The sequence below is a fragment of the Schistocerca serialis genome, chromosome 8 (assembly GCF_023864345.2).
Source record: "Schistocerca serialis cubense isolate TAMUIC-IGC-003099 chromosome 8, iqSchSeri2.2, whole genome shotgun sequence".
Taxonomy (NCBI): domain Eukaryota; kingdom Metazoa; phylum Arthropoda; class Insecta; order Orthoptera; family Acrididae; genus Schistocerca; species Schistocerca serialis.
The window spans coordinates 407,407,082-407,429,800 of NC_064645.1; the positions used below are offsets into that span (position 1 = coordinate 407,407,082).

At 39.1% G+C, this 22,719-nt stretch overlaps 1 protein-coding gene across 2 annotated transcripts in view; it reads right to left on the minus strand.

Moving 5' to 3' along the window:
• The window catches only part of LOC126416703 (centrosomal protein of 120 kDa-like), a 194,418-nt gene that overhangs the window by 145,924 nt on the left and 25,775 nt on the right, over positions 1 to 22,719 (minus strand). For both annotated transcript variants that reach the window (XM_050084511.1, XM_050084510.1), the window contains exon 3: positions 22,489 to 22,609. In XM_050084511.1, coding sequence (XP_049940468.1) covers positions 22,489 to 22,609 — 121 coding nt within the window. The remainder of the gene's footprint in view (positions 1 to 22,488; positions 22,610 to 22,719) is intronic.

Sequence of the window (22,719 nt, forward strand, 5' to 3'; positions counted from 1 at the left end):
GGACATTATGGAGAAAAGGGTGTGAGGCAGGGTGCCGAGCACAGCAGATGCTTCAGCTGTGTGAAAACATGCTCACACACAGCTGTCCACCTCTACTGAGTGCCCTCTTTTTGGAACTGGTTCAGCAGGTGCATAATGTGGGCTGCTTGTAGAAGGAACTTAGAATAATAATTCACATTTCTCAAAAAAAGCCTGCAGCTTCTGTAGGTTTAGGGAATGGGGCAGAGAGCCAATGGTAAAAACATTGTGATCAGTGGGTTGAACCCCATCTTTGTTGAGCAAGTTCTGAGATATTCCACTTGCCCCTAAGATGTGGCAATGTGGTATCGGCACTTGTGATGTGCATCACACAAAGTTGTGAAGAGGATACAAAGGTTGCACAGGTGGTTCTGACAAGTTGTGCCTGTGATAATTGAGCCATCAAGACAGTACAAGCAAGGATGGACATGGTTAACTATTGCAGATATCTCTGGTAGATTGCCAGAGCAGAAGAGATCCCAAAGGGCAAGTGCTTGTATTTGTATAATCCAAATGGAGTGCTGATGATCATAATTCATTGTGATTCCAGTGGGGTCTGCAAATGTGTGTCGGCAAGGTCAATGTAAGAAAAATATTCACCTCCAACATGCTTCTTGAGGAAAAAGGAAGGAAGAATGTCTGGGATTAATGTCCCATCAACATTGAGGTCATTAGAGATGGAGTACAAGCTCAGACTGTAGCAAGGCAAGGATAGGGAAGGAAATCGGGATGTACCCTTTCAAAGGAACTATCCCAGCATTTACCTGGAACAACTTAGGCCATCATCATCTCGACTTTGAGTCCAGTGTGCTAACTACAGTGCCACCTCGCTCTGTGCTTATTGAGGAGGTCCTCTGGATGTAACATGGTGTTAGGGTTGCACCTGTGTCTGAGCACTGGTTGTTGATTTAAATCTCCACATAGCTGGAGGGAGCCATTAGACTTCTTGACCACTACCACAGTTGTAACCCAAGCACTGGTTTTAACTGGTGCATTTGCCCCAGTGATCGCGTTCTTGCTTAATGGCTGCCCAGAAGGAGACAGGAATAGGGCATGCCCAGCAGAAATGGGACACTGCATCTGGACCTAAGGAGAATTGAGCCTGGAAATCTGACACACAACCCAGGCCAGGTTCAAATGAGGCACAATGTAACCGTGTGGAATCATTATGAATAATAACTGGACAACAACACACACATCTCCTCAAAAATGAGAGCCTCAGGACTTGAGAGTGAAGCCAACTTCTTAACTAAGAAAAATGTCTCTGGGAACCACAAGAAAGAAACAGTGATCATTGGAGAGTGTCATTCATAACTCAAAAAGTGTTGGGGTGCTGTTCCAGTTGCTGCACATACGTGTCCCAGTCCTCTTTGGCACTGTTAAATGGAGGAAGCACAGTTAGGCGGCTCTCTGCCTGGGAAATGACCAAAGCCTGGATGCTTTGGGAACTCTGAACCTGTAAGTGATTCAACAAAAACTGAATTTCCAGATGAAAAAATTCAGTCTTTTGAAACTGCTGTTGCAATTGCTGCTGCAGGAACAGCTGTTGCAGTCCCATGAGCCGCATGGGCTTTGCGTTCATGAGACGCCACTATCCTTTTACCTCAATGTCAGTTATAGTGACCAGAGCCTGACAAGACCAGGAATGACTTGCAAAACTTCTGAGTCTGGCCATTTGGGTGAGGGCACCAAGAGTGAGGCGCCAAAAGCAAATAGAAAGGCAACAACAGAGAAGGACAAACAATGGTGACGATACAGCAGAGGAACAAGTCCAGCAAGTAAATCAAGATCAAAATCGAAGATGCAGCAAATTCGGAACCAATCAATGATGTGTGTGAAATAAATACTATAGTATCATGAAATCATGACTGACTGACTGTGGATCTGTGCTTCTGCCTTTAAAGGGCGGCCACGAGCACTGATATGGCAGCAGGACAAGCACGTCTCCACTGCAGCAGAGAGAGCTGTGCCTGCAGATTATGGCACAACCTTCCAGCAGTCTTCATCGAGATCCGTACCTTCCGGCAAGCTTTCAAACTTGCTAGGCCGAGACACCAGACTTCTCCCCCAGTATTTTATTATTTCTTTTGCTATTCTGTTCCATCATCATAGTCCACCTGTGTATTCACTTTTTTCTTTTCCTCTGCAGCCACTTTTCCGTGCCTCCCTCTCACATTCTTCTGTTGCTTCTGTTTTCTTTTGTTGAAATCACACTTTAAACACCTTATTCTTCTCCAAAATTCCTTATTCAACTTTAGAATTCCACTGAAGTGTTCCTCTCCACTTCCTCTGTAGCTTCTACCAGTATGCTCTTAAAACACATCCAGTGTTTCTCCACTGCTTGTAGCACACACAGGTAAATTTTAGTTCTTACTCTCCTGTGATGGTGTTCCTTCAAGTCTGCATTCTTTTAGTTTCAGTGCTCTTATTTACGGTTCTTGTTTTTTTTTTCTTCTTTTTTTCTCCTTTAATTCTCTCTTGTTGGTTGATATCAGCTGATGGTCATTTTCTCTGGCCTCTTGATGGTATTACTTTGATATCTGCTATGCCTGTCAACATTCATCATCTACTAACATATAATCAACCTCTGACTTTTAGACCAATCTCTGCTATACTACATTAACCTTATGACTTTCTCTCCTATCAGTACGTGAGTTCCCAACTTTCAATTGACTCCTTTTTGCAAAAGCTGAATAAAATTTCACCTTCCTTGTTTTTGCTTCCCAAGCCATTTGTTCCAAGTACATTTTCATATTCATATTTCTCTACATTAACAAATGCACTCACATCTCACTACAACTGCGTTCTCCTTAGTCATCTGCTTCTGTAATTCTTCTCAAATCTCCTCTTTTTGCTCCGATGTGCATTACATCTGTAATACCACCCACAATGATATTTTGGTCTTTATCATTCTCTCATTCATTTCAATTACTTCTTCTGTTAGTCAAACCCTCATAACTATGCCCATTCCACTTTTGGTACCCTCATTGCTCTTCCTGGACAGTCTAGACCAGTTACTCTGTTTACATCTTCCTTAACCCATCCACCACATTTCTGCCATCCCTGACATGCCAGTTTTTGTCTCCCTGGGTGACACCCTTAAGCTGTACTCACACAGAGTGAGTTAGCTAATGATGACATGGAAATGTAAGAGTTTTATAAAGTCGTTTCCTGTTATTTCATGTTGAGGAGTAACTGTTGTGCATGCAACACAAAATAAATTTTGCAATATCTCAGTAATGTGTCACAAAACATTGAACCAAAAAAGAGGCAAGAATGCTCTCTACGTCACAAGTAGAACTTGGGAGATGCCATATTGATTTCATTGTTTACAGTTTAAGCCCATATTTGGTGGGTTTTATAATACAGGGTGTACATAAAGCCCGGGAGCACTTTCAATTATTTGTTGCACAAGAACCAAACATTGTACAGATATCATACATATGTCAGTTTGAAGGGAAACCCTGAAAGTTTTTTTTGTGTGTACTGCCACAGCATAGTTTGGTAATTTGCCGATAGTCAGTGATAGTCGCAAACATGGTGAGTTCAGGTGCGGAGCGAGCTTTCTGTGTGTTGGAGTCCGACAAAAACAAGTGTGCTACAGCTGTTCAACAACTGTTTAGAGCCAAGTACGATATGAAGCCACCAACAAGGAAGGCCATTTACCACTGGCACAACAAATTGGTTATGATGGGTTGCCTGTGCCCAGCAAAGAGAAGCAAAAACTGTCACGTCGAAAACTGTACGGGCCATTCTTCTTCACCGAGAGCACTGCCACTGGATATTCCCACTTGGACATGTTGCAGCAATGGCGGCCTCAAATGCAATCGGGCTCTCTGTTCTTCTTTCAGCAGGATGGAGCTCCACCCCATTTTCATTGTGAAGTTTGTGGGTACTTGAAAACGGAGCTGCCGCATCGATGGATCGGCCGTGCTACAGAAGGGGACAGCTGTTTCATGTAATGGCCTCCCTAATCACCAGATATCACTCCGTGTGACTTTTTTCCATGGGGACACATTAAAGATCTGGTGTATGTACTGTCACTAACATGTGATGTAGCAGAGCTCCGGGAGAGAATACAGAAAGCAACTGCTCCGGTCAACGATGCCATGCTGATTACCATATTGACATCTGCCTGGTCGCTCATGTTTCGCATATGTTTGTAAAAAAAAATTTCTGAGTTTCTCTTCAAAATGCAATATGTTTGACATCTGTACAATGTTTAGTTCTTGTGCAATAATAATTGAAAGCGTCCCCAGACTTTATGTACACTCTGTATAACCTACATCCTGTGAATATATGCTGTTTTAAAGAGTCAGAACATTAAGCATCTCTCAAAAATGTACCATTACTAGTATGGTTTGTTGTATACAGTGACAGGATAAGTCCTATTGGTGGTTACAGAATTTCATATTTGGTTATTTTCATATTATAAATCGCATGTTATGACAGTATGTTGTTTTACAGCAACAGTACACTGAACATTCATTAAAAACACTTTCTCATTAGGATTTGTTATAATTAAAAGAAAGCTAATAACATATAAGAAGTTAAAGCCTTCAGGAGATTTATGATAAAATATATGCTTGTATGTTACACAAAGATAGTGTAGGATAGCAGATGAAGACGCTGAGTTATGAAGTTATGTGTAGCCATAGTAGGTTTGGGTTTTGCTGCATCCATTTTCTTAAAATTCACATTCACATTTTCTTAAAGGCTGTGGAAATTTCTTGGTAATTTAATATAAATATTTTCTGCGACAACTGATATTATGTAAACTTTTATAAGCTGATGTCCTTACTGACTGGTCATCGAACTTTACTTTTTGTCTTATAGTATGTTCCTGGATACTGAAGTTTTTATTTATGGATACTACAGACAGAACAACAGTACTAGGATATGACAAGGGAGGAAATGTGAGCTACTGTAGGCAGTTTTACACATGACCATTTTTGTAAGCAAACTGTGTGGCTTGCGAGCCAGACACAACCGACAGCTGCCACTGGAGAGTTTTCAGTCACAAACCTTGTTAACTAGCATGTCCTATGTAACACCAACAATGTGTCATGTGTGGATGGACTTCCCGTCCATCTCTATGACTGCTTTAGTAATTCTCGGAAAAACATAATAGTGTCCTCCATTTGTGCAGCAACTTTTAAGTAATGATAAACATCCATACACAAACAGATAACTTCAAGTATTTTTAAACCCCGATGTAAACACAAGGGTGTTGTAAGTTTAAAATATGTAACTGTGTATCTGTCTGAAGCATCATAGCTCCCAAACAAAAGTCTAGTTTTAATACAGTTCTTTTACTTGAAACCCGGTTTAATTGGGATGGTTCTTAGCTATGTTCCATGAAAGTCTGTTCAGATGATTAAATTTCATCAGCTAAATTAAGTAAAAATGTTTTCTGCCAGTGTGCTCTCTTGACATACACCATGTAATGTATAAGAGTTACATCAAGTTATGGAATTCCAGACTGTAGAGCTCAGAAAGATCTAAATGAAAGTCTGAGAGAATATATGTTTGTCTTTACAGTTGAACAATACTGATGATTTCTGGTTTCAGAAGTCGCCTGTTTCAGCACCTACAAAGCAGAAAAAGGGCGAGTACGACCCAATTGTAAAATATAAACATATGTTTTTGTAGACTTTTTTGTAGTTCTTTTTGAGGTTTACAATTCAGTACTAAATCAAATGATTTTGCCCTAATAATTTATGCAGCCTCTTGCAAGAGAGCACAATGGCAACCCACTTCTCGATTTAGAATTATCGCCACTGCTTATTGTTTATGTTGCATAAATTAGCTAAATGTGTACTAAAACATACTCAATAAATACATGTGTGAACTAAAAAAAGAAACACATAAATCACATAAGTGAAAAAGATCTTGCATCACAATTTCATGTTTCATCCCGGAAAGTATTTGTGTGAATGTGGGTAAAGTGTATCAATCATAGTGTGTGTGTTCTAGAAAAACATGAAGTTTAAAAACAAAACTTAAATAAAAAATTTAAAAAAGTCTATAAAGTAAAAAAATAACATATATTGCCCATCTAAGTTTAAGATAAGCTGCAAAATTTTGATTCAAGAACCGTGGCATTGGGACACCACTAAGTAAATACAAAAAGCAGAATACATTTAAAAATGATAAAGTATGAAATTTAAATACAAGTCAGCTACCTAGGCAATGCAGGTAAATACCAAAAGAACAATATCAAATCACTGAGACAAAGTCTTAATTAATTAACTCCGAAAAATTCACAATATAGATACAACAGTCAGTGGCATCCGCCCTCATATGACCGCCTGTTCAGCCGCCACAGTTGGTTACACCCCACATGCCATGTACTATGCGACTTGTGTTCACAGTTTAATGAGGCATGAGTTAGTACACTATCATCAAACCACTACAGAATATAGGTCTCATAAGTTTGATTAATGAATGAAACTAAGTTTGTATGCAACCATGTTAAACTAGTATATAACATAAATAGATTCTTTAACAATCTTAGGCTAATTAAAGATGAACTGGTTTCCATATTTTATATAATAAGTAATTACAACTTCACTAAATATTTTGAGGTGTGGATGAGAAAGACACAGGGCTGGAAGAGATGACGCCAAAAAGAAGAGGCTTATACCCAGCAATAATGAAAGTAATAATTCAAGTTTTTGTAAAATTGATCTAGCTGATGCATACCTTCAGTTAGCATGAGACAAAGCATCACAAAAGTTAGTTGTGGCTAAAATTCCACGTGGATTATACAGGCGCAAGAGGTTATCATTTGGCATAGTCAGCATTTCTACAATAATGAGATGTTTCTTATACTAGGTAATATAATTAAGTCTTGCATGTGAAAACTTTCTTGACAATATAGTGGTTAAATGATTTGCAAAGAACAATTAATTTGTCTCTGATCGCAAATATTTGATTTTCCAATCAAATTTGAGACTGTTGTGATAGCTACAAAATGTCATAACACTGGATCTCTGTCACCTTCATAGTGACTTTGTAACTCCTTATCTATGTACAGTATTTGACATAAAACTTGGACATTGGATGGCCATACCATAGACTAAGCCCAAGTCATTCACTAACCAGGCAAGAAAAATGGCTGTCACTCAAAATAATAAGTATGGTTTTCTGCAATATCTAGTAACACTGTACAATGCAGAATTTTCTGGAGGAACTTATGTCTTCCACTTGAGTTGTATCTCTCGATTCAAAAAACTTTACCAACAGCCATATGTTTTGGGTTATTTTATTTTAAATATCAAATGCTACCAGTTTCGGCAACTCAATATTGCCATCTTCAGACCCCATAAACTTTTTTCATATTAACAAGCTTATCATGCGGTGCCATAAAACTGGAACCGTAAATCCGAACTATTATGCAACTGATTCCTATGAAAGGGTAATACTGGATAATTCCACCAGACATACGTACCAGCCGATGCCCCTGGCCATAATGGATCAACAGAGACCGAGTTGTATCTGTTCGTAGTCCAAGGCTAAATGCCATGCGGTGTCATGAGTTCAAAGTGCCTCATTACTTGACTTTTTCAAAACCACAATTCGCCTGTTTGGGTAAAATATCAGTCTGATGGAAGCAAAAAGAAAATTTGTTTCATTTTCTGACCCATTAGTAATAGTGTGAGCTCCCTTCTCACTTTTAACTAATAAAATTAGTTATTCCAAATCAGTTTTCAACAACCTTTCACCTAGAATTTACGATATATGTATCATACTCATGTGGTAAAAACCTTTATAAATGGATGATTTAAATAAATTCAAAATTACTATTAAAACACAAAATACTGTAGAATCACTTAGTAAATAGGTAATGGAAAGGCAGCACTGTACTGACTTCATAATATGTGTTACTGTAGAGAGCTGCACATTCTGCCTTAATTTGTTAAGCTGCAAAATTATTTGTACAGTGTTTGTAGCCTATTAAAGGATGGTGCTCAAAGGTTATACTATAAACAAGTATATTTAATTTGTCACCTCATTTGAGTGTGTAGTACCTTAGAGTAAATGGCAATTACAAAGACTGATGTAACTTGCAAAGAATTTGATGTATAAAAACATTCTAAGCAGCAATGGACTCACCTCTTTGGCACTCTTGGTTTGGTACCTTTAGAATTAACACAGTGTTACTGGATCTTGTGACATTAAATATCGAATATTTTTAAATACACAGATTTTATTTTAGTGAGAATTCTTGCCATGACACTCCTTTCATACCACACATGCAGGTATGACATATCTTTGCAGCAAGGAAATCCACATGTTCAGCATCTCTCATGCATTGCGATTTACCAGGTAGCCAGGAGCCATGCTGAAGCTCCGCTTCCACTGACAGGAGAGCGCTTTAAAACGGGCACTCCTGAGTCTGTCCTCAGCATCTGTTATGTTACAATGGCAAAAAATTGTGAAAACATTTCCACAAAAGAGCTTGTCACCATCTTTTCAGCTCAAATGCCTCTTGTTCAATAGTTTGCCCTTCATGCAATAGACACCGGTCAGCAGAAACCACCTGATGGCAACTGCCATCTGCCCAGGTGGTCACAATGCATCGTATCTCATTCTATAATCTACAGAGCAAGTTGCTTCCATCACTATAGCAAGTATAAGGGGCAGTCAAATGAAAACAAGACAAATGGAAAAAGTAATTAGACTGCTGATCATTTCAAAAGTAATCACCATAATTGTCAAAACATTTATCCCACTGTGAGACAAGATGTCAGTGCCTTCATGGAAAAATATTTGTAGTTGCCTACAGAACTATTATTGCACTAGGCATGTACCTTTTTTTCCAAAGCCTTTCTTCAAGGCTCCAAAAATTTGCAAATCGCATAAGGAGAGATTGGGACTGTACGGAGGGTGTTTCAGGTCTTTCCAGCGAAACTTATGCAGCACTGGCAAAACAATCTTCTCAACATGTGAAGCATGCCATCCAGTCCAAATAATCATTAATACTGGCAGAAGGCATCATCTGCTGCAGGATTATGCCCATCAACACGATGCTGAGGCTGTTTTGACTATGCTGCACTAGTTTCTTTAGGAAGCCTCCTGATCTCTCCCCGCACAATTTCCATATTTTGGAACTCTGGAGGAAGACATTTGTGGCCATCAGTTTGCTTTGGACAAAGAGGTGCATGCCTGGGTACAATCATAGTTCCAAGGACAACCGCAGACATTTTCCCCACGAAGGTATTGACCATCCTGTCTCACAGTGGGATAAATGTATTAACAGATTTGGTGATTACTTTTGAAATAATGAACAGTTCACTTATTTTTTTCCTATCTGTCTTGTTTTCATTTGACTGCCCAATATATAAAATGATTTATTATTGTTGTGTGAGTTTCCACAAAAAATATCTTTTTAAAACTGAGAGAACACTGTGCAGTAAGAATGCTATTGCCATTGCCATTTCCATTGCCCATGCACAATACCACTTGAAGAATATTAATGTAATTATTCTACTACAATGATTAAAATATACCTTGGAGAAGAAAAAAGAAATCATATGGTGATTCACTGTCTTGGGCATGTTTGAGTATAGGTTGTTATGAGGGTGTTTACCTATGTTCATCTTTTTATTTGAAGTTCTAGCATTGCTTTTGAGATTACACATTGACCTTCGCATAGTTGTAGGTTATGGTTGTTATTTGGTGTTACGAAATGCAGTATCATCTGGAGAAAGTCTAACATTTGTGAGGTATTGTTCACTTTGGGATCAACAGAAGGGAGGAAGCTAGAAACATTTGTGCTATATATGGGATGATGACAGTGGAGAAAATCATGTCAGAAAATGATTTTTTTTCTTTCTTTTTCTCTTTTTTTTTTTGCTGAGAATGATTATTCAAATTCAGAAACCTACAAGCTATGATGAATAATGTTTAGGTTTAATCCATGATGAAACTCATCAATGAACCCTATTTCAGTAAATGTGATCAATTGCAAACATTTAACCTCTGTGTAAAATTTGCATTCAACAGGCAAGATTCAAGGTTAGGTGTAGAGATACTGCAGGCTGTAAATCAAAGAAACAAACATCTAATATACGCATTTTTGCTTGAACATTATCGATTGATCCTCGATAATTCCTATCCAATATCATTATTGGCAACGAGATATAGTGCCTTTAGGTTAACTTCATAAAAAACAAATTAATGGCTGAGGCCTAACAAAAATATTTTCCTCTAGAAAAGCTCACAAAACATAATGTTTTGCTTCTGGTGACAAAAGAAAGTATTTTGTAGTATGAACTGTTTCCCAGGTGTGTGTCCATCACAGCTGCTGACAATAACTGAGCCTAAGGAAAAGAAACATGATGATTGCATCAACTACCCACACATTGTCGATATGGCAAAAGAAGATATCCAGGATCGTCACTGGGAAGTCATCACACTTAATCTCCTACTTTTGTGCCCTCAAATGTTTCCATTTTTCACTCCATATCGGCCATCTTGAAAAGTCCTTTCCATATGAAAATGTGAGTCAAACTCGACAATATTACGAAAAGATTAGATTGCTACTCACCATACAATAGAGATGTTGAGTCGCATACAGGCACAACAAAAAGCCGACAAAACAACTAAACACATAAGCTTTCGGCAGAAGGCCTTCTTCCAAAATAGTCATCATTCACGCATATGTAGCTCGCACACATATGACCACTGTCTCTGGCTGCTGGGGCCAGAGCTGGTGTCTGCATGAATGTACGTGTATGTTGTCCATTTCGGAAGAAGGCCTCCTGGCCAAAAGCTTGCTTGTTTAGCACTCTTTTTGTTGTGCCTGTCTGCGACTCAACATCTCCGCTATATGGTGAGTACCAATCTATCCTTTTCATAATATTGTCATTATTCCATCCAGGATTTTCCATTGTTTGAATCAAACTTGGTTTGATGATTACCTGAGCCACTAACCATTAACTCTATACAGGCACAAAATTAAAAAACTATACAAGCAATGTTGGACTGTAGATTATGTGAGAAAAAATATTGTTGGTGATAATTAGAGTCTTATGTTTATCTGTTAGGTTAAAAAAATGAGCAAAAAGATATAAAATATGCACTTTAGTACTACAAATGAAATACAAGTTATCATGAAAACTGTATGTCCACACTCTATTTTCATAAAACAAAAAGTATCTGTAAATAAGACTGCCAGAAACTTTATGAATAAGTACAACAATTTGTGTCTACATGAAGCCCTATGTCCCATACTCAAACACCATTTCACAACCTCCACAAAAGTGAGGAAAATGACGCTGATACATAAAATAAAGCAAAGACAACCATTCACCTATAGCTGACTGATGTATGGTGCATACATACACAACAGAAGACAATATTCACATAAGCTTTCAAGTTTTTGCTCTCTCTCTAGAAAAACTACACACATTCACACATACAACAGCACAGACACCCAAATTCAAACACCTGCGGCAAGACTAATGAGCCACTGGCAATGAGATAAGATGCATAAAGAAACCCAGTTTACAAATTATTCACTGCCACGAATAAACAAAATGAAATAGTCTATTCACAAAATACTAAAAATTACATCAGTGGAAGCAGAAGTAGTAACAACTGCAAAATCCTGCAAGTTTATAAGGTTTTCATTTTCAGATGTAAAGGGTACTGAATAAAGATTACGAAAAGACTTATGATGGAAAAGTTCTCTTAAGAACTTCTTACTGATTTTTGGGGGTTGGGTTGTTTGGGGAAGGAGATCAAACAACGAGATCATCAGTCTCATAGGATTAGGGAAGGATGGGGAAGGAAGTCAACCGTGCCCTGTCAAAGAAACCATTCCAGCATTTGCCTGGAGCAATTTAGGGAAATCATGGAAAACCTTAATCAGGATGCCCGGACACGGGATTGAACCATTGTCCTCCCAAATGTGAGTCCAGAGTGCTAGCCACTGTGCCACCTCGCTCAGTACTGATTTCTGAATTGACTGCTTGCAGCAAAGGTAAGGGAGGGGGTGAGAAGGCGATGTATCATTGTAAGTCTCCAGAGAGATTGAAACAGACAAAGAAGGTAGTTTCCAGAATGAGATTTTCACTCTGCAGCGGAGTGTGCGCTGATATGAAACTTCCTGGCAGATTAAAACTGTGTGCCCGACCGAGACTCGAACTCGGGACCTTTGACTTTCGCGGGCAAGTGCTCTACCATCTGAGCTACCGAAGCACGACTCACGCCCGGTACTCACAGCTTTACTTCTGCCAGTATCTCATCTCCTACCTTCCAAAGTTTACAGAAGCTCTCCTGCGAACCTGCAGAACTAGCACTCCTGAAAGAAAGGATATAGCGGAGACATGGCTTAGCCACAGCCTGGGGGATGTTTCCAGAATGAGATTTTCACTCTGCAGCGGAGTGTGCGCCCGACCGAGACTCGAACTCGGGACCTTTGCCTTTCGCGGGCAAGTGCTCTACCATCTGAGCTACCGAAGCACGACTCACACCCGGTACTCACAGCTTTACTTCTGCCAGTATCTCGTCTCCTACCTTCCAAACTTTACAGAAGCTCACACAGTTTTAATCTGCCAGGAAGTTTCAAAGAAGGTAGTGTTTGCTTCCCAAAGCAACTATTTGAGAACAGTCTAACAAGCTACTTGTGATGAAGCAAGCTGGGATAATTTTACTTCCCCCCTTGTTTTGCCATCTGCCTCCTTAAAATTAATTTTTTCAGTTTTAACTGTTTACCATTAACATATGTAAGTATAATCTGCATTTACATAAAAGTGAAAGGTTGACCTTCAGTTTTAAAGAATACAACACCAGATCCAATTTTGTGCTTAGTTTTATGTATGTAATTGATTTTCTAATTTATTTTGACTATTACAGACTACAAGATGGCCGGCTGCTAAAAGAACTTATTTAAGAGGAAATAGTGTCAAATTTAAATTTTCTTTGTTTCTTATATTTGCTGTAGTGTCCATTCTTTCCATTCTTGTCACACAACTGAATATTAGTGTCCCAGCAGAGCCTATTCTTGAAAAATCTTCGTGTTATCTGAAGTCCCGATAATTGAGACATAACCCGAAATTTTGCGTGACATAAAAACAAAAAATTCTATCCAAGTTTTCTTGATAGTGCAAATTTCTTGTAGGAAATATTTTCACTGGGGGGGGGGGGGGGGGGGGGGGGATTCAGTGGGTAGAATGTTGGGAGAACAGAAGAGGCTCTCTCCCGGGACTGCAGAGTACGAAGTAGTAACATTTCAATTGGGGAACAGGAAAGGAAAATCTGTGTGCCCTTCAGGCACAGTTGGAGGAAGCAAGGAAAGAATTGATAAGGATCACAGGAGATAAGGGGGAGGAGGGTGGTTGGGAACTGGCAGCTGGTAGGAGGAAAGGAAGAAAGAGAATATGATCTGACAATTTTATCATCAACACCAAAAACAGGTATCTACCACTGTCAGAGTTAAGTGGAGAAGAACCTCAGGTAGAGGTTCTTAGGAAGAAGAAAGTGTGCTGCTAGGTAGTAGCCACGAGCGAGGTGTAGGCCCTCAGTTAAAGGAAAGTTTAGGGGCAGTGTACCACCAGTATCTTCAAGCCAAATGCAGGGCTAAGTCATGTGATAGAGGACATAGGGCAGGCTGTTCCAACCGAGCTCCAGGGAGCCAGAGCGCTCCGGAGCGCTCACTGCGGCAGCTCGGAGTCCGCGTGGAGGGGGAAAGCGAACTCACTGCCCCCTGGCCGCATGCAGCCGTAACTGACGCAATAATCCTTGTTCAATGACAGCTATGACTAGCCGCGGGAGCCCTGTACCTCTGTTGGAGGATACCTTTCTATTCATTGAGAGGGATGGTCGTCCGCAAGGTCTTGTATGTCATAAAGTATTCAATTCTGCGAAGAGGTACAATGTACAATGACATTATACACGTCTTCACGCTGCGCACTACGATCAGGTAGAAGGCGTTGCACGCAGAGAACTGGTAGCCAGGCTTAAGAACAACATAGCAGGAGACGTAAGTTCAAAAACAGTTTCGTAATACGGAGGGTATCAAAACATGCAACATAGTTCGTGTTCTGTAATGCGTTTATAATTTTCAGGTGAATGAGAGTGGAGAAAACACTACTGAATCTGCACTTCGAGCAAGCTACAGGGTCGCTCACATCATTGCGACAAGTGGCAAGCCATTTTCGGTGGGACCACTTGTAAAATTGTGCATGGTAGCTGTTGCAGAATGTTTGTTTGCAATGGAGGTGCAGGCAATTGAAGGGGTTTGCCTGTCGAAGCAAACAATGTCTCGTCGAATCCTGGACATGGCAGTGGATTTAGAGACACAGCTCAGGAGAAAGGCGGAGAGCTTTGTTGCATTTTCGCTAGCGCTTGACGAAAGCACCGACATATCGGACTGTGCTCAACTTGCAGTCTTTGTGCGTGGTGTCGACATGGAGCTGCAAGTAACTGAAGAACTCTTGGATGTGGTACCACTCGATTACACCGCAACAGGACATGACATTTTTGAAGCTGTTTGTGAATCAGTGGACAATATGAATTTGCCGTGGGATAAGCTCCATTCTGTAGCAACAGACGGTGCTCCACAAATGATCGGGCATCACCAAGGTTTTGCTTCTCGTTTGAAAAATAAACTCAGGGATGAATTCGGGAAAGACATTTTGATTCTTCATTGTTTTATTCACCAAGAGGCACTGTGTGCTGAAACAATAGAGCTAGGTGGCGTAATGAAAGATGTCGTGAAGTGTGTGAATTTTGTGCGGCGTCACGGTATGAATCATTGCCAATTCAAAGGATTCCTGAAAGATATCGAAGCGGAGTATGGGGATATACCTTACAACAGTACAGTTGGATATACCTTACAACAGTACAGTTCGTTGGCTGAGTCGGGGAAAAGTTCTTGATGTTTTCTTTGCCATTCGTGAGGAAATATCCCTTTTTCTCGAAATGAAAGGGGAAGAAATGTGTTGTCTGAAAGATATAAAATGGATATCAGACCTAGCGTTCCTAGCTGATGTAACCATGCATCTGAATAATTTAAATCTGTCACTGCAGGGCAAAGGGCAGCTAATCGTCGACATGCACGACCAGATCAAAGCGTTCATGGAAAATTTATGTTTATTTGAGAGGCAGATGAGTAATGGACATTTAACGTTCTTCAGTCGTCTTGCTTCTTTAGAACTACCTGAAGTTACTACTTTCGGCGATTACCAAGCAAAGTTAAAGCAGCTCATCACGTCGTTTGAAACACGATTCCGAGACCTCACTAGTTTGGAAATGGAACTTAAGGTGTTCAGCACTCCTTTTTCAGTTTCCCCCGATGACTTGTCACCGTCATTTCAATTGGAGATAATTGATTTGCAAAATTCAACTTTGTTGAAAGATAGGTACTACAACACGTTGGATTTGTCACGATGGTATCATTCATTACAGCAAAAAACATTTCTCAAGCTTCACAACAATGCCGCTCAGATCATGTGCATGTTTGGATCTACGTATTGTTGTGAGCAGCTTTTCTCAGAAATGAAAAGAGTAAAAAGTAAGGAACGATTGTTTCTTCAGGATGCAACAATGAAGGCCATCCTCCGCATTAAGTCTGCGAACACTTTGACGCCTGATATTTCCGATCTTGTAATGAAAAGAAAATGTCAAGCTACAGAGACCCAATAAAGTTAGTATGCAATTTCTTGTAAAACAGTTGTTTCTTATTTATTTCCTGAACATCGTATTTCCTGGTGTAGCATGTCACCACGTCTTAGCAGCTAAGAGTATGAGGTTGTCGATCTTGTAAGACGCAGCTGGCACATCAAAACACTTGCCTTGCCGCCTGCCTCAGCCAGCCGTGCCACGTGCCGGCCCACTTGACTGGTTACAGCGAGCGACACGGCTCCCTGGAGCAGGGAGCGCTCCACAGTTCACAATGGAGCCGACGAGCTGGAACAGCCTGGCATAGGGTCTTTATGTAAGGACTTTATAAAAGAGGACCATGTAGTGATAGTGGGTGGGGTGGGAAACAGTTTGGACAGGGATGGGGCATATGAAATAGGTGGTGACCTGGACAAGATAGCTTCCCTGACTCATGGCAGCAACGTAAACTTTGTTGAGCTGTTCCGGCGTCATGATCAACTACAACTTTGATGAACCGGTGAGGTGAATTGATGTGGGGTTAGGGATGGCTCTGATGACAGCCAACTATGCTCATGTTTCTCTGGTAACTGTCGGTACTATCAACAGATGAGGTTTCACTAGGCATGGCCTAGACCTAAACAGGACTGGGAAGGGAAGATTGGTACAGCTGATTCATGAAAGTATAGGGGGTGGATCTCAGGCCACACATGGTCAAATACCTGTTGTCATGGGTAGGAGAAGTAGGTCTTTTTTTAGGATAAATCCAGACAACATGTTCCCCTGCCTAAAGAAATGTCCAGCAGTTTAAAAAATATTGAAACAACCACTCACAAGACAGATTTTAACACTTCAAATATCACACATACCAGATGTCACAAAGAAAAACAAACATTGGAAAGAGTAACCTGGAGCATTTCACAGACTTAACAATCCTTCATCAAAACTGCAATCAATAAAAAATAAAGAAGTTGAGCTCCAATCTTTGAACTGCACAGTAGTTTGTGTTACTGAGCACCGGTGAAGAAATCCAACAAGTAGTATTATCATTGTATGAAATGGCAAACTTTTACAGCAGAACTGCTTCAAGGGGCGGAGGATCATGCAATTATATCAGAAAAGGAACACAGTTCAAATGAAGACATGACCTCAGTAGTAAGTGAAGACAAACACTTTGAAATATCAGCTGTTGAATTAACAGGGCTTGATATCACCAAGAAATTAATCATTTTGTCTGTGTACAGATCTCCCAGTGGAAGTGTGGACAGTTTTTTCAATAAATTAACAGAAGTTCTAGATAAAGTCTCAAGTATAAACCTCAGCAAAATTCTGTGTGGGGACATTAACATCAACACTAATATCATAAATGAATCCAGCAGCACCCTCATAAATATCCTTCAAAGTTTTGACATGTCCCCATTGGTCAACAGTGCAACAAGGGTTACTACAATGACTAACTGACCATGTGGCCACAAATATGGACAGGGAAAAATGTGATGTAGTTGTAAAATATCTCGGACTATCAGACCATCTCTGTCAAATAACAACAGTAAAATCAGGCATTGAATCATTCCCTAAACTACAAGCCTACAAACGACATCTATCAGAAATCAAAATAAAAGATTTTTCAAAAGAACTAGCAAAACAAAACTGGGATGAAGTGTATAAGGAAACCAATGTGAATAAGAAAGTCTCTAAATTCTCCACATTATTTAAATTGAACTTTGAAATGGCATTTCCAAAAGTATGCACGTCTGTATCAACATCTCACAAAAACAGATGGATAAAAGCAGGTATTCAGAAGTCCTCTCAAACACTTTAATACCTCAGTTCCATGAAAGAGTCGCAATGATCCGGAATTCTTAAATTTATATCATACATACTAAAAGATCTATTGGAAGGTGCTGATTGCTGCAAAAAAGTCATTTAATGACAAAATAATATACAATGCAGAGAATAAAAGCAAAGCAGTCTGGGATGTTATAAAAAAGGAAACGGGGAGAGGCAAACAAACGCAGAGTAACATAATGCTAAGGGAGGGGCATAAGGTAATAAATGATCCACAACACTTAGCAAACTATGTAAATGAGCATTTTTCAAGTATTGCAGAGAAGTTACAGCAAAAATTCCCCCAAACTAATATAACACCTATAAATAATGTTGCAATAAATACAATGATGTTTCTTCCAACCACAGAGAATGAAGTCAATAAAACTGTTCAAAAACTAAAAAATAAAAATTGAAGTAGGCTTAGATGAAGTACCAATGTATGTACTGAAACAATGCATAGGAATTATACAAGGCCCCTTAAAAAATATAATAAATGAATCTTTCACATCAGGGACGTTTCCAGAGCAGTTAAAACAGGCAAGAGTTGTACCTTTGCTTAAGAAAGGTAATGCAGAAGACATAGAAAATTACCGGCCCATTTCCCTGCTGTCACCATTCTCAAAAATAATAGAAGCAATTACAAAAGACAGATTAATGAATTACCTTAATAAATACACTCTTTTAAGCAAATCACAGTTTGGTTTCCAAAGCGGCAAAAATATGGAGTCAGCCACAGTCTCGCGTCCCAAGTGTGGGTTTTGCTGGGGATTGAGCGACATGGTTCGTGGAAGGGATTTAGCCGGTTGACCTTAGTGAGAGGGGAGACTTTTGATCTGGCTACGAGGTTGAAATCCCTGGTGTGAATGTACAAGGCAATGAAGTGGGTGGCAATAAACTACTCCGAACATTACACAAGTTCTAGTTTATTCAGAAGGAATACAGCTTACCCAAGCTTCGTTGGTGAGTGTACCCACGGAATGGCCAAGTCTTTCACAGAGATGGTGACTAACTACCACCGTTCTGACTGCCTGATGGTAGCTCTTCAGTGGAAGTGCAACCCACACTAGGGCCCTACATCAGAGTCCCACAGCTACTGCCTAAATGCTCATCAGTGACTCCAGTGATCTCCAGCGGCCTGCCCACAGCCCGTTCCTCAGCCCAAGTCAGCTGCTGCTATCCACACTGACTACTGTTACTGCCGGGAGCCTAACATCGAGAGCTGGAGCAGTGTGCTCCCGAGTTTTGTTAGCTTTTGCCCTTCGACCCCGCCAGTGCTTGGCATGATGTAGCATAGAGTGCAACTTGTTCTTATTTGGAATTGTTTAAGTGTTACTTTCATTATTTTCCTTCAGAAGCTTACTTAGTGCTGACCCCACCAAGGGCCCCTCTTTCTTTCTCTCTCCGCTCCCAGACTTCTCTCACTAACCAGAAGTGCTCTCAGCTGATACTCCTAATTGACTGCTTACCACAGGTCCCTACAAAGAGCTTCTTTTGTCTCTTTATAACTTGGTGGCTCTTTACTTTCTTATCACGCACAGCTCCCCGACAGTCTGGACTTCCGCCATGGCTATCCAGCTGCTTTGTGTTTCTTTATGACCCCTCTGTCACGCTCTGCGTCCAGTTTTACATTTTAACTCGCCAAATGTTTACGTACTATTTCCTTCGTACTGCCTGAAAACGACTGTAATTAGACTTGGCTTCTTCCTGCGGTTACAACAACAGTAGAATTCACAAAAGTTGTACTTGATGGTCTAGATAAAGATGAGTGTGTCATGCGCATATTTTTGGATCTTTCTAAGGCCTTTGATACAGTCAACCACAAGATTCTGTTAAATAAATTAGAAGCATTGGGAATAAGAGGAGTAGCTTATGACTTGCTTTGATCATACCTAGCAGATAGGGTACAAAGAGCAGAGATAACACATACTTCAAATAGATCCAAACATTTAGGAAAACACTTATCAGAACCAAAATACATTAATATAGGGGTTCCGCAAGGTAGCATATTAGGACCAATACTGTTCCTGATATACATCAATGACTTTCGCAGTAGTGATACTCATGGTGAAAAAATTCTCTTTGCTGAAGACAGCAATATTATAGTCGCTGAGAAAACAAAAGAATTCATGGCAGAGAAAGCAAACGAAACTCTCAAGGAAGTTCATGACTGGTCAATACGCAACAAAGTGACATTGAACATAAAGAAAACTAATGCCATGAATTTCAGTTTGAAGAGGAAAAATGACAATGTCAAATTAAATATAGATGGCACCTCTATAGCCTATGTAACAAATGCAAAATTTCTAGGAATGAATATTGATTCTCAGTTGAAGTGGTGTGAACGCACAAAGGTACTTGCAAACAGAATATCATCAGCATGTTATGCTTCTAGAATCCTATCATCAATGTGTAACATGCAGTGTCTTTTAGTTACATACTATTACTATGTGCACTCAATTCTTAGCTATGGCATTCTTTTTTGGGGAACAAATGCACAAAATATTAGCACGAGTATTAATTCCAGAAAAGAGCCATTAGAATAATAACCAAAAATTGTAGTCGAACTCATTGTAAAGATCTGTTCAAAATAATGGGGATTTTAACTGCTCTATGTGAATACATTTACCAGTCAGTTGTACACATCAAAAATAATGTTGGTAATTACTGCATAAACAGCTCTGTCCATGACCATGCAACAAGAGATAGACTCAACTTACATTTACCAAGATAAAATAAACATAAAACTAAAAACAGCATTTTTCTACCAAGGAATATAACTGTATAATAAATTACCAAAAGAGATTAAAGAAACTGCAAAAATACACTTATTTTAAAAGGCAGCTAAAAAGTACCTGTTATGCGATACATTTTATGCATTGAAGGATTACTTAGATAAAACAGAGTAGGAGTTTGCTAAAAAAAAATAGCTATACAAATAAATAATAATAATAATGGTTATAAAACATCCAACATTCCACACAACACCTTCAACTATGTTTCTTTCCTTCTTTTTTCCTTTTCTATAAATACTTATCCCCAAGCTATGCATAGCACAATACTAACACCTCTTCCTCTTTCTAAGCTCAACATCTCGCTCATGATAGAGGGATGTTGACTCAGTTTTTCAGGATAGCAAATGGGAAGCTGCGGTGCAGAAAGTGGTCCAGAAATCACCAGTGAGTGTGTGTGTGTGTGTGTGTGTGTGTGTGTGTGTGTGTGTGTGTGTAGAGAGTGTTACGAAACAATGTATGTATAGTGTGTGTAGTGACTGATAGTGAGATATGAGTGAACAGTGTGGCATTACATTATTTAATAAGTTATTTGTAAAAAATGTATTGTATAACAGGAGTAAATCTACTGATTGTCTCTAACTAGAAGTCTGTAAATGTATGTGTATACGAATTAGCATATTTTAAATTGGTCTAAACTTGTAAATACTTTGAAATGTGCTATATCCTTGTAAAAAGTGATCTACGGTGAATAAAGCTACTAGTACTAGTATCTTTGATTATAGGGTGAAATTAGTAATTGTTCTGTAACTTTAATTCTGTTGTTGACGTATAAACAAATATAAATTCTATAATAGTTAATAAACATTTGGAGGAAAAACTAATTGTATTCTTATAGGATCTAATTGACTCTATTCAAAAACATGTTAGCAAAGCCAGCCCTTAATTAATTCCAAAATAATTAACAGTTTTGTAAAAAGTATTGTTTGCATAACAATATACGTTAATTTCTTCACTTAAACAAATAATTCGGCCTAAACCTTGCAGTAGAACAAACGGTTAAAAAGAACGGAGTTTTTGATGTATTCAGTTAACTTAATGAGTTAAGTTTTAATTGTAATTTCTGTAAATTTAACTTTGAACAATGTGTAGTTTCGGCCCCTATTATCATGAGAAAATATAAGGGCCTTGTAGTCAGTCCACAGCCGAGTTTCAGACGAGGAACCTGTGAAGGTTAGAACGACAACAAGGCATCAACTTAATAGTGAAATAAGTGTTATACAATTAAGCTGTGTGATAAAACAATGACAGTGTCTGTTCCATATGTACCCGATTACTCCGAAAGAACTGTGAATTATCTGGTTATGTTTTACTGCTCGTAGATGTTCAACAGTAAACTATTGTAACAGTATGTGGATGTTTGCCCGCAAACTATTAATGAGGATTATGGGAAGTTAGAATAATAGTGCACTGGCCATATATAACTGTGTATTATTGGGGGGTTGTGAAAAGTGAAAGTAAAAGACTGTGAAATGCAACTGTGCATCAGTCGGCTATGTGATTTACAGTAGACAGTACTGCATGTCCACCCCCTATTTTTTCAGCCAGTACGTCGACACCGAGGACAACAAATGAAGAAACAAAGTAGGCAAATGGCTACACACTGTTGCATTTACCTCTGTCTCATCACTACAGTGATGGCTAAGACAGCTAATTCACGATGTGGAAGACGATATTAGTTGTACCTGCTGTGTGAAATGGCTTCCTGGCGTCAAAGATTCAAATTTTCTAACTCAGTTCCTACCTTAAGTAAGGATAATTCCGAAAATTTAATCAAAATTATAAGAAAAACATAACCTGCTACTGAAGTTCATTTAACGCTCAACAACCACCCTGTGATGTCATCACAAATAGCAGCAAAGAGCACCTGACCTGCTAACAAGGTGAAAATAAGCATTAATGGCTTGCTCTTGCCAAATGTGCTTGGAGATACTAACCAACCTATAGACATAATACGCCCGACAGCTATAATTATTACTCTGCAACTGACATAAATGCTGACGTAATGTTGTTCAGTAAACCATACCCATTCACTAATAGAAATATCTGTACATATACCCTTTACACCATGTATAATCTGATAATCTAGTGCCAAAGACTGCAGATTCCCATTCACTTTACAACAAAAGCAATGTTCATTTAAATAGCTTGTTTCATTTTCTATAACAATTTTAATCTCTGCCAAACATTATACATTATTTCATTTGCTTTTAATGATGCAAATATTAGTTTCCTCTACCTTTACATCCTCTCCATGCTTTATAATCCATGCAGTTGTGAGAGGTACCAGAAAATAACCAATACGTTTGAGTGATTGTGTCAAACATTCCAGTCTTAACTGAGTTCTTAGTGTTCGTAACCTGAAAAAAGAAATGCATTTTGAAAACTAAAGTAAAAACTGTAAGCATGCAATGCAAAAATGAGAAAAATCCATAATTTCTCTCAATATTTTTATCCAAAATCTATATAG